This window comes from Falco biarmicus, chromosome 4 (assembly GCF_023638135.1).
Source record: "Falco biarmicus isolate bFalBia1 chromosome 4, bFalBia1.pri, whole genome shotgun sequence".
NCBI classification, from domain to species: domain Eukaryota; kingdom Metazoa; phylum Chordata; class Aves; order Falconiformes; family Falconidae; genus Falco; species Falco biarmicus.
This window is the reverse complement of record NC_079291.1, coordinates 2,093,463-2,106,631: the sequence shown is the minus strand read 5'-3', so window position 1 is coordinate 2,106,631 and position 13,169 is coordinate 2,093,463. Positions and strand designations below refer to the sequence as shown.

Sequence of the window (13,169 nt, the reverse complement as noted above, 5' to 3'; positions counted from 1 at the left end):
CCCCAGAGACCCCGGACTTCTGCCAGTCGAGAAGGGTGCCCGAGCGTCGTGGCTCCGCGCCTCACCTGCTGCCACACTTCCAGGATCGATCAGTGTGCCTGCAGCAGTCATTGGCTGACTTCAGCCTTGGCTTTGTCCTTTTGTGTGCTCTTTGTGGAGGCGTTTCCCAGCTTTCCTCCTTTGGCAGCACTTTGGTGACCACGGAAGCACCTCCAGACCAGCCACCAGCCTTGGATGGCCTTTTTAGAACTGAGCAAGCAGCACAGCCGACAGGGGAAAGAAACATTAAGGCAGGTTATATGTTCATCACTTCCTCTCCAGTTCCTCCTCCTGTGCTCTTGAAAGTAGGATCCTTAGGCACGTTAACATTAAAAATCGCTCAGGCAGGGGGTGTGAAGATCCAAGGGGACAGCAGAAGCAACATGTCTCTCTCCAAGTAACTCTTGTCCTGCCCTTCCCTAAGCTCGATGAGGACAGCCCCTTCAGGGAGCCCGCCTGCGCTGCGCTGATCCAAATGGATTCAGAATCCGCTTTAGAAGAGCTGGATGTGCATCCACTATATCTTCGATAGAGCTGCGATTTCTTGTGGCAGGCAGGCCTCGTACAGAAAATGCTTTTTCAAGGTTAGATGGGGTCTTCCCTAGGAAATGGGGGTGGTAAAAGGGCTGTAAGGTCCTGCAGAGAAGACTGGAGCTTGTCTCATAAAAGGTTTGATTTCATGCCTTGACTTGCCTCCGCAAAACGTTGCTTCCCTTTGCTAAACTTCTGCATTCCCCAGGAGGAAGGGGAAAGAAACTGCACCTTTGCAGTTCACAACCGGGACCAGGGAAGATGGGGTCAGCAGCCTCTTCTCAAAGAGCCTGCGCTGTCTCCAGAGGCCAGCAGGCTCAGCATTGCTGTCAGCAACAAGCACTTGCCTCCTACAAACTCCAGTCCTCAGTCCCTTGGGCTTTTGTACGCCGGCCAGTTCCAGCGCAGGCTCAGGAGAACGACTCTCCCAGTGCTGCGGTGCTCGGAAGAGGCCCAGATGCAGCAGCGACCACAGTTACAGGATGGCTGAAGAGGCTCTAAGGGCTCCCTACACCGCGTGGGTATTTGAGGAACATCGAGCTGCAACAAGACCAACAGCAGTTGCTTTTCTGAACTGTCAGCACTAAATGAGACCCAAAGACGCAACACCAGCCGCGCGCACTTACCTGTCCAGCCTGCTACATTGAAAAAAAATCCCAAAGCAGCACCCAGAGCGCAAAGCCCAATCTGTGCAGACGAGTCCGTCAGCGTAATATTTGGTACTAGCACACGAGCAGGGAATAGCGTGTTAATGCACAGCCAAGTTTCAGCAGGAAAGAATTGGGTAAAGACAGAAGGCAGGTGTGCACAGATTGCTTCTTGATAGCTTATTTAGCTAACATTCAGAGTATGACCAAAAAAATCAGAAAAAAAGCTAATTTACATTTTTTCAATATTAAATCTTTATTATATACAAAAATATTTTGTTGGGAATTAAAGAGAATTTCACAATTTGTACATTAACATTTTTACGTTTGGCTGTGTTTATTGTGAAAATATTAGCTATGAAAAAGACAAGGGGGGTTTTAGAAAACAAGCCACAATTTAAAAACTTCCTATGTATTAGCTGACTTGACACTGATAAAGTCAGAATGCTAACAAGTCCCATCTCCGAGGTCTGCTCTACAGTATTGTATTCAAACAGGTATTAAATTATCTTCAGGTTTACATTAGAAAGTTTAGCTAATAGTTAAGACCTTTTTTTTTTTTTTAGTATGTTTTCAGCTAAAGAAAGAGGTGTGTTTTTTTTTACAGGAAAGCAGTTTTTAAAGTTTTAAAATGTCAATTTCATTTTAATATGCTGTAGAATTAAAAAAAACACAAAACCCAACAGAAAACCACAAGAGCTTTGAACAGGCAAAAAACAGTTGTGAGAAGCAGCAAGGTAAGGAAATACACGGTGACAGACTTCTAATACACATGTAAACCCCAATTAACGTTTTACAGTTCTTAGCCCAGCTCGGGGTGGGAGAGCAGTGAACCTTCTTCTATTTTAAAACCTAAGGAAGTGGTCCCCTCTCTTATACCACAGTACACAAATGTTACACACAGGCAATACAGGGTGAGGGAGTGGGGGAGGGGAAGGAATGCTCAACATGCATTTTCAAAGGGGGAAAAAATACATTTCAACCATTATCTCCATATAAAACCGTGTACAAGACCTAAACAAACAAAAATCAGCCAGAAAAAAAAAAAGTGTTGTTTTTTGGTTTGGTTTTTTTTTTTTTTTTACAGCCAACAGGTTTGCTGCCACCCCAGAACTGTCCAAAGCAGTGCCGTTCATTTTGCTCTACACTCTGTATCACGTAAGAGGTCAAGTAACAGAGAAGTTACTTGGGGTTTTGGAAGAGGTTTTTACTGTATTTTAGGTAAAACTTGGCTACTCAGGGAGTAGTATTTGGATCAGCCATGAGGACAGCTGAACTCACGTGGACAAGCATTAGCATGAAGCTAATGACATTAAAAGGAAAAGGATAAATGGGAGAAAGTGTTTCCAGGTCTACTTTAACTGTGTTAGCCTGGCAGGTTAGTCAGCAGGTATTCACATCCAACCTACGGCCTCAGCAGCAAAAGGAACCCAAACCCAACTAGTACGAGAAAAGGTTAAAAATACTGGAAACAAAAATCGTATTTACTTCAAGTGTAATTTATTCTATAGAATATAAATATTGCCGAGACCCTGTTGAAAAAAAAAAAATTAAATTCTGTTTGGAGGTGAAACTGCTTAATAGCCTTCACCAAGCTGAAGTTTGTTTTTAAGCCTGTAGAGGCAAATTCCGGCTGCAGTACCAGCAAACAAACTGGACTTGCCATTTAAGTAAGATGTGACAGGTTGGGGAACAGCATCCCACCATGGAGGATTCGGGTAAGATAGCAGATCCCGTCTATGAATTTCTTGCAGTATTTACCCCCAAGTTTTATTTGTATCCGTGTGCACGCACAGGGGCACACTTTTAATATGGTTCGGAAGCCAAAGCTGCCTCTGAAAGTTAGTTATTTCACAGGTGTTTTCACCCGCTCTTTTTATTTTTAGTGTCTCTCTTGAGACCAAAACCAGTAAGTTCTGCCAGTCTTAAATACCAATGTTTATATTGACTACTGCTTCCTCTACAAGACGCAAGCTAAGGATCGCAGATGATTCCCACCAGTAAGCTTATTAAATGAAGAGTACGCCAAAAAAAGAAACGGCAAAAAACAACAAAAAAAGTTTGGGCCAGGACTTCACCCCCTTCAGTAAGGGCAGTCCACCAGCCAAAGCGAATGAAAATACCTTAACTGAAGAAATCGCTGTAGGGGCCCGGGAGAGGTGGTGTGTAGGGCTGAGAGCCGGAGGGGCGATTAAGGCAAGAGGCCCAGCAGGATACCAGTCTTTGTATCCAGTAACCACGAGCTGTCATCCATAAATTGACCTTTTGCAAAAGTAGTATCGTGAAGTTTGGCAATAACGATACGGTCCTTCAGCTCTCCTGAATTTGGGTGAGGCAAGAAACCCTGCACGAAGCAAGCGGTCCAGAGCCAGCTGGGTGTGCCCAGCTGTGCTCTGTCGTACAGCTGCACCCACAGGCACAGCGAGTGGCAGGGGAGCTAGTGCAGCAGCAGGCACTACGGCCGCACGGAGCAGAGCTGCCTCAGAGCAGTCCCAGCGAAGCAGCAAGGCAGAGGAAGCCTGGAAGGGAACCCAAGGAGTAGGTAAAGAAGTGTGAATTTGTTATGTTCACGATAATAGCTCACGTGTAAAAACAGGTGGTAACCTGCACCTCCTGCTTTCTGGCGTGGTGCTCTACTTGATTGCGCTCTGCTGGTCCTTAAGCGCAGCACAGAGGCAGGCTTGGCTCAGAAGGGTCCCTAGCCAGGAAATACCCGTGTTCCAAAGAGAAAAAACTTCCCTATTTCTGACCTCCCTTCAAATCACCCGCTTCAAAACAAAACCCCGATGACTTCCTGAACACTGCGCTGCGGGCGATTTGTACATCCAGTAATTCAGGTGTGCTTTCAGAAGATGTAATGAGTTAGAATTGTATAGAAGATTGGGGAAGAAGCATCACATTTTGAGCCTATCCAAGATGTGACAGTTTATATAAACACAAATTCAAGAGGGGTGAGCTGATCTGCCATCCTGCTCCACAAAGCTTTTATACACAGAGCTGCACGGATCTGAAAATACGGCACAAATTAAGGACACTGCATTGGTTATAAATTCAATTTCCCTTGCCTACATCGGTCTGTGATTCTGCTCCAATTTCACTTTCATTGTGGATTTACAGAACGTTTCGAATGACTTTCATGGATCTGTGCCAGATGACATAGCCCATTGTCATTATCCCACTAAACTTCAACTGACTGCGTCTTGTCACATGACGTAGAACCTGAAGTAGACCTGCTAGGGTAACACGTGCACCGAAGTATTTACACTAGAGTTTGGTACACGCTTAAGGGAATTTTTGGTGCATTTAAGGAAATAACTTATGGGTCTTGGCATACTGACTGTACTTTTTACGTATAACTTTTCATTCACAGGGCAACTACAGTGTTTCTTCTATAAGTCTCTATATGTACAGAATTTTACAGCACCTCATGCACTGTCCAAAACATAGAAATTACAGATAAATATAGAATTTTTAGATTGAAATAGCTGTATATTTAGAAAAATATACATTAGTAAACACAATAAACCTGGTAGAGAAGTGTACCAGTTCTAAAGTCTCACATGCAGGTACATTTCTGGATTAAGTCATGGTAGCTTAGTAATGTGACAACAGACATGAGCATTTTTTGTTTTACCATCCACATACATACATATACACAGACAACTATTTGATAATTTACTTTTCTAAACTACTTAAATATTTATCTTGTGATACATACCACATCTTAAACATTTAGCAGCATCTTCACCTTGCTCAGACACACCTATTGTTATCATTAACAGTCAATGTAAAAAGTTTTCCTGTTATTATCTGCAAAATGAATGTTTAGTATAGAATGAGATACGTGAAATCCTACTTATCCGAACTCCTTCAAAGTACTTCAAACAGCTGTCACATGAAGGATTTTCACTTGCTCACAACTAGCCTTTCTTAGTGTCTTTCTCCCCTAATCACACGATGTGCAGGTGTCTACCTAACACCTGATCTAGCATACCTGACAGACTGCTGCTGCTGTGTATGTGACTGAAACGGCACCATCATGCTAAGAACCTCCAAGAATGCTCTTTAAAAAAAAAAGTTGTCATTCTCATTCTAGTCCTCCTACCGGGTAGTGACAAACTACGCAGAAAATCTGATGAAAACCTCATTTTGCTAAAAACAAACCCCGCCACCATCAAACCAACCCAGCCTCTCTTCTACCTCCTAACATTATATGCCTGCCAATCTGAACTCTCAGTTTGCAAGAATTAACGAATAAAGGCAAGGAGCATGGTATTTGGGTTTAGTTGGGGGGGGGGGGGGGGGGTGTCCCCAAGTGCGTGAGGACATCCAATTAAAACTTGCAGATACCTTGATCCGATCTCTGTGTACAACCTAAACAAGACATCTTCCCTTATTGCTTCAGAATTGTACTTCTCATTAGCATCTACATTAACAGCACCAGCCAGTGAGCCGCCAGGCCCTGCTGGGCTAACTGCTTGCTTTACAAACACCATGTGAACCTGCAGCGAAAGCTAAAGCTTTAGGCTTCAGCAAATCCATGGCTGTGTGGAGACAGCTGACTAGGGAGGCTCTCCTGGCAGTGTTTCTCCCTGGGATGGAAACAGAAGGAGCAAGAGGTTTTCCTGACTAAACCTTGGTGCCCATGTTTCATGTGTTTTATTTGGTTAAGTAAATTCATGGCGGGGGGGGAAAACCCAAAAGATGACAATAAGTGATATTTGCAATATAAAGTACTATGGTATGGAAACGAAGAATCCTCTCATTCCATTCATTAGGGAAGAGTGAGCTCAGCCCACTTTTGGCATCACAAATAGATTATTTTCTAACTCATAATGAAAAGGCATCATATCTGTCCAGATAGCACATCTTATTTACAGCATAAGTAGGTCTCCTATTACACAGTATGCAGATACAGTTTAGTCACGTTTAGCATATAGTGCCAATAGCAAATCGTTAAATAGTCAAGCAATGGCTCTGCTGTCATTGCTGCTACATACAACACTCGATCCATTTCTCAAAGCAGCCTCTAAGCAACGGGATCACAGAACATGTCTCCTGGGAAAGGAAAACAAGTGTCTCATGCTGGTGCCACATTGAAAAGATCTGTCAAACTTAAACAAAACCAGAGAAAAAACATCCTGAAAAGTATAACAATAAAACAAAGTAGTGGTACAATTTTTCCTTCGAGAATTTCAGATCCCTTCTAAAAGACTGAAATCTCAGTATTAACAGCCACAAAGACTGCCTGTGCTAGACACAGGTCAGACTAACATTTTCCACATACATGGGGATCTCAAGCCCCCACTGCTGCTTTTCCTCCACAACCACCAACCTGACAGGCTTTGTAAAAATCATCTGTAGTATACAGGTGTTTTGAGGTTTTTTTGTTTGGTTTTTTTTTTTTTTAAAGACTTACACTTTTCCTATACCACATCAACTCCACTTTTCTTTTCCTTGTGCATATACATGTCTTTAAGAGCCCCAGGAAACAATACTGTTTTACAGTGTCTAAGCCTCTTTTCCTTCAGAAATAGTTCTGAGGAAGCTGCCTTTTGATAGCGTTCCACATCACACTTCGGTGTCGAAAAAGAATTCAGAAGGCAGGTGCCTGTCACTAGATGGATGAGAAATTAAACAAATAGATGACTTCAGTTTAGACACCTAACCTGGTGAGTGATGGTGAATGTTGTTACATACAACAGCTGACATTATATAAAATATGGTCACAAAAAAGCTAGTCTTAGGAACAAGCTATATTTTCATTTTGTTCTTATTAAGCAGAAATTTACATCACTAAGTTTTGATCGATGAACTTGAACTTATTACGAATTACATCAATGAGCCTACTAAGGGGAGAACTGTCACTAAACAAAAGGGAAGTATGTTGTAACACAAAAAAGGTATAAACAACATTGCTTTTTAGCCCTAAGCTTCTATTTCACAAGCTTTCTAATGAAAAATGCCATTAAAAACAATGTAGCAAAAAGCACAGAAATTCCACTACATCACACTCAAAAATACAGCAGTTGATCACACACAAATACTCAAAAAGATAATATAGAACCCAGCTAGATAGTGCAGGAAATTAAGCCACAAATCACTATACAAATATCAAACAATGTCCTAAGAAAAGAAAATGCCTTTTTTTGTTGGCTTTTTTTCTTGGTGGTTTTTTGGTTTTGCTTTTGTTTTTTCTTTTTTTGTTAAAAGCAATGTGTTTTCACAACTATGAGTAAATAGTCCTAAACATTATGCATCACTCTACGGTGCTCCACGTTATCAGGTTCTCTCTCAGGCTACTTCACTATTACTCAAATTGCACTGAATTACCTTGTGGACAAGCTTTCTAACGTCAGCACTTCAACCACAACAGGCTAACAGCTTGGCTCCCAAGCAAAGCCTAATAAGCAGCTTGCAAGGTATTGCTTGATGTTATTTTAAGAGACACGTATCAGGGAACCTACACAACGGTTGTCTAAATCAAGAGACATCAAGAATTTGTGAAACATCAAGGATGCACCAACATGAAGCTGAAAGAAGCTAGAGCAATGGAGCTGTGTGTTTGTTGCTGCTTTTAGTATTTAAAATTCTGCTCCCATGAAATTATTACTTTTTTAAGGAAGAAAAGAATAATCCCAAAGAAATTAGTATTCTTTCCTAATAAGAGCTATAGACTTTTGACCAGTTAAACACTTACATTAACAAGTTTTACAAAAATTGTTTCAAGTATCCTCTTTTTAAATCACAGTGAAAATGTAAGACCAAGATGTAAATGTTGAAGTGAATGACCGAAAGTTTCTTAGACAAAAAAGGCAAAGGTACTAAATCAAAACCTATAAAAATGCTTAAACGCATTTCCTTCATGTGATATGAATAGAAAGGTTATCTGTAAAAAGTTAGAAAAATTAAAATAAATTACATATTTAAGTACACTTTCCCTTCAACATTTTTATAAAAATTCAGAATAGTGTACTTTTGAATATACACAGAGTAAAAATGCACAGGTGCCGTAGGTTATCGTCAGTATCTACACAACATCACGTTAGCGTATCTGCTGCAGTTGATTTTATTTGTTAAGCTCCTCTTGAGAAATATCAATATACCCAGCTAATTGGGACCCACTGCGGCTCCAGCCTCAGTCTCTCGATAGCAGTCTGTAGCTTCTCGAAGGCTTTGTCTAGGTTATCGTTTACAATGGTCAGATCAAAATAGTGGTTGTATGCTCGCTGGATCCGTGCACTTTCATCCACTGTTTTTTTCAAATCCGTGTCCTGTTGAAGAGATTTTAACCGTTACTAAGAATAGATTTGGCAAATCCTTACAGTACAGAAGTATCCCTTCATTACATACGGCAACTGACTAAAGCTATATACTGAATACATTTTAAAAATTATTTTTTTTTGTTTATAGTAAATCCGCACAGAACTTAAGCTAAAATGCATTGAAAGGGCTGAAAAAGTTACAGGCTGCGCCAATAATGTTAAATATGGTGACCAAACGTCTGCAAATCTTACAGTTCTTAAGAAAATGAACTTGGGCTGGCATGCACAACCGGCAATTAATCATTTTGTATGGGCAACTGACAATCCGATCCAAATAAAATTAATGCTTTAGGAATGACTGAATATATCAGTTGCGCAAATATATTTGTGCCCTTTATTATTTCCAGAGAAAGCACCAAAAAATTAAAGAATTTAATATGAAATAAAAGATGTATGTCTAATAGAATTAAACTCTAGAATACCTTACTGCTTGTAGAGGCTACATTTCAGCCTCGACCACCTGACATAATTTCCTCATTTGTCAACTACTGCTGCATTTAGTTCTGATATGAGCTGCAAAATACGCAGGAAATTTATTTTCCTACATTATGAAGCCTTCTTGAAGTGCTACCACTGAGTGGTTTTTTTGTTTCATTAGCCTTACATCCTCAGAAAATTCCTCTCCGCTTTTGCACAAAAGCAATTTTTTTGTAAGCACTTACGAGATTTGTCCCCTTGACAATATTTATTTTAATATTTTCAAGTCTTGATATAGTTGTAAATACAAAAGCCAAAATGAGAAAGTAAATTTGTGAATCACCTTTTATTCACAGTAAATGAAGAAGACAAGCAAACGTATTGCCACAAAAGCCAGAATTTTTGCAATGGAACGGCTTAGGATGCTAGAAAAAATGTAGACAGACCCACTAGCAAGCAAAAGATAACACTTCTTTAAAAAGACATCTGGTTTTCATTTGCTTAGGAAGCAGAAGAATATGAAATGGGAAATCATACTCTATACACACGTGTACAGATTCTAAATCATATCTGTAAAGATACATAAATGTGTATTTTAAATGTAACTATCCTCTTTATTATTCAGAAGGACAAGTAAAACAAAGGCAAGGATGTCCCTTAGGGAATCAAATATTAGGAAGTACAGGAAATTATTTTTATACTTGGCTGGACAGTTTTAACCTTGCCTTCTTTTATACACATCACAAAATTCCGGGGTCATTTGGGGCAGGGAGGAGGAAAGACAGAGCACCCACAGGGATACTAGAATCTGTAATAACCAGAATCCATTACTAGAACTGGACAGTCTCCCACATGGCAGGGGGCGGGAGGGGGGGGCGGTCAATACTAAAAATCCTGTGTTAATTTATGTGAAATTAACCTACCGTCCATTTTTTTGCTTTAAATGCCCTGTCAGCATTATGCAAGGCATCGCTGCTATCTCAGCTGCTGCACTATTGCTGTGAGTTGTCGGCTTTATCAGATGGGGGAATTCTACTGCTGAACGCAGAGGGCAGTTTTCTTAACCGCTCCGACTGTCTTATTTTGCTTTGGTCCTGCAGCTGGAAAAGTTAATGCCCATACAGAACATGTATGATTTGCTGTGCTGGAGGAAGCGTGTCTCGTTTCCCTCTGCTACGCTGTGTCTCAGAAAAAGAGAAGATCTAATGAACAGAATGTGCCACTTCGCTTTACATGGCAAATCCAAGGAAGCCAAGGGGAAGAGAAGCGACTCCACACTTCTTACTCTGGCAGCTCCCAGCCATTCTCAGTGCAGCATGTGCTGCTGCAACAGTGGAAACAAAGCCCAGTTGCATTCTGTTGTTGGTTTTTTGGATTTTTTTTTAATGCAGGCTGCAATTTACTGAGGATTACAGGTTCCATTTTTAACGCACATCTATATTATAAGACAAACGTGAACAAAATTTTTTGGGGGGAGAGTAAAGACATTTACATAGAAGAACAGCTCCCACCATCAAATATTTACTATTAGTTGCAAAGAATCAAAGGTAAGGTGACGTTTCCCAAAGAACACATTACAAACAATTGTAAGATGTCTAAGAAGCCATCTGCCATATACATAGTATATCATTAACTTCTACTAAATAAACAACAAAAGTCTTGCCTAACTTTTCTTAGAGACATTTCAGAACAAATTCTGTCTAAAATTAAATGTAAGAAAAAAAAATTAAAAAATCTAAGACCATCCTGTTCAAAGCAAGGTAAATATGAAATAATCTGCTTACAGTGAGAAGTTTGGTTGTAATTCCAGCATCTACCACAGCTTTGTGCATAGCACGCAAAGTCTCCAATTCTGGAGCAGCAATGAACACTACATAGGGCATGAATTCTGAAGTCCTCAGTATTTTCAGGGCCTAGAAGCAAAGAAAAAGAAAAGGAAAAACCCCTAAGTTTGAGAATGACGCACCACATGTCCCCATTATTTCAGGGGCACTGCAAAACTAGTCTTACAATGGGCAGAAACATGTAAGCCAAGATTCTTCTATTTTAGAAACTCATACGCTGCCTTTTGAAACACACAACGTAATTCCTTCCTTGGCTAAAAAGACTCTACTACCCTGCAAGATTCCTCTTTCACGCAGAATCTAAGTTGGGTTTTTTCCATCTTTCTAACTCATTCCAACTAAGTGCCACAAATGCCAGAATCCAGTTGATACTGTAATCTTTAAAGCAGGTAAGAAGCCTTCAAATTTAAAGGCACCTCTTCAATATTACAATCCTAGACTTATAGTGTAACATTACAAACGATATACCTGTGGATTTACATCCAAGATGCAGGTCCTTCCTGTCTGAACAACTTCAAGGATGGAATCAATTTTGGTGCCATAAAGATTTCCTTCATATTCTCCATGCTCTAAATATCTGCCAGCTTTAATGTCCATCTCCATTTCAGCTCGTGACACAAATCTGTATGCTTGCCCATCCTTCTCATCATCCCTTGGCTTCCGTGAAGTAACTAAACAGGAAATTGAAAATATAAATTGAATGTTCTCTTCTTATATTTGGAATACAAATATGAGACTGGACTGCCTATTAAGTTCAGGAGAGTATAATAAACATTACATACAATTATGATTGTTCCATATGCAGATTAATTATTCTAGTGCAAGTTTCAAAACTGAGCATAGCCACTCTTGTTCCTTTTACTTCTATTCCTTTCTATATGTTCCTTACGCACCCATTTGCTTGTTTCCTTTGTATTACTCCTTCGCACCATGTACAATACTCATTCATGTCATCTTTTAAAATATTTATTAAGTGAATAATTAAGTCACCTGGGAATCAAATGGAAGTTTAACTCTCAAATGCCAGATGTACTTCTGAAAATAACACATCAAAATCTGCCCCACCCCACCCTCCACACCTTAGCACACACTTTGCTCACTGTATTTGCCCTGTTACTCACGTTCGAATCACCTGAGCTAGCTATGCAGTTAAGTTAAATACCAGAAGAAGCCCAGCCACTGTAGCAGAACTTCAGCAGAGGACAGCTAATGCTGCTTTCCAGGTCAACTTACCCTTTTTAAAACAAGGTAAATTCACTGCAGAGAGATTAAAGCCAATATTTAAGTAAAATATTAGCAGCTATCTTGGGTATTGGCTACACTGTGCAGTACAGACATTATTTAAGCAAGAAGATGTAAATAAAATAATAAAAAAAAATCAGATTATTACTGATTTTGCTGTCCTATCACCATATTACCTGCCCACTACTTGCATTTCATTAGATCTGAACTCCAGAATATATTGAAGTAACAGTAAATGGATCCCTTTGGTAATAGTTGTATCATCGCTTGTTGCCATACCCCCGCTTGGTGCAACCTGGCGATACAAGCGGAAAGCATTCCCTGTCTTCCAATAATTCCTATCAACTTCGTTATTCTAGAAAACTCAAGTCCCACAAGAAACAATCTTCTGAAGCTGTTAGCAATAAACATATTACTAGAATATCTAGATTTAGCCAAGATTCTACAGAAAGATTAAAACTATAATGGTTAATACAATTTAAAAAATAAAAATAAAAAAAACCAGCCTGAAATAAATTTTGGAGAATGAGCTTTAACAGTTTACAGTAACTTAACAGTTCAGCTATCCACACTGAAGAAAAAACCCAGCACCATTTGCTTTATTAGAACTCAACACCAAGGACATGCTTCTCCCCACAGCAAAGTGGATCCATTTCAGCCATTTTCAATAAAAAATCCACAACAACCAAAAGCCAACCAACCAAAAAAAAACCCCACCAAAACCCAACCAAATCCAAAACCCCCACAAACAAAAAAACTCCCAAATATATTCATCTGTGAAAAACCAGGAGAAATGTCTTCTAATCAAAGAAACTGAGGCCAGCTAGGATTACTGACTATCCTACTTAAAATCTAAATACAAAGTAATGAAGTAGAGCAGAGACTGTCCTGCATGTGCATGAGTAGAAAGTTATTTTTTATGCCTTTGAAGGGTGTTCAAGAGCTCCAAGTAAAAGCATTTTAACACTGTGTTGCATTACTTATATATATCTAATAATCTGTATAACATTTTAGAGAAACCAGTCATTTTGAGGGGTTTTCTAAAAGGGAATTAAGAATTTTAGAAATACTAAAGAGTTTCTTACTATTTTGCAACTATAAAACAATGAGATTCCCAGGGGAAG

General features: G+C 39.8%; 1 protein-coding gene across 3 annotated transcripts in view; it reads right to left on the bottom strand.

Annotated features, from left to right (window-relative positions):
- Positions 1 to 7,403: 7,403 nt before the first annotated feature.
- Positions 7,404 to 13,169, bottom strand: part of PALS2 (protein associated with LIN7 2, MAGUK p55 family member) — a 55,980-nt gene continuing 50,214 nt past the window's right edge. For all 3 annotated transcript variants that reach the window (XM_056335518.1, XM_056335517.1, XM_056335515.1), the window contains exons 10-12: positions 11,272 to 11,474; positions 10,744 to 10,872; positions 7,404 to 8,491 (exon numbers count right to left, since the gene is read on the bottom strand). In XM_056335518.1, coding sequence (XP_056191493.1) covers positions 8,315 to 8,491; positions 10,744 to 10,872; positions 11,272 to 11,474 — 509 coding nt within the window. In that variant the 3' untranslated portion in view covers positions 7,404 to 8,314. The remainder of the gene's footprint in view (positions 8,492 to 10,743; positions 10,873 to 11,271; positions 11,475 to 13,169) is intronic.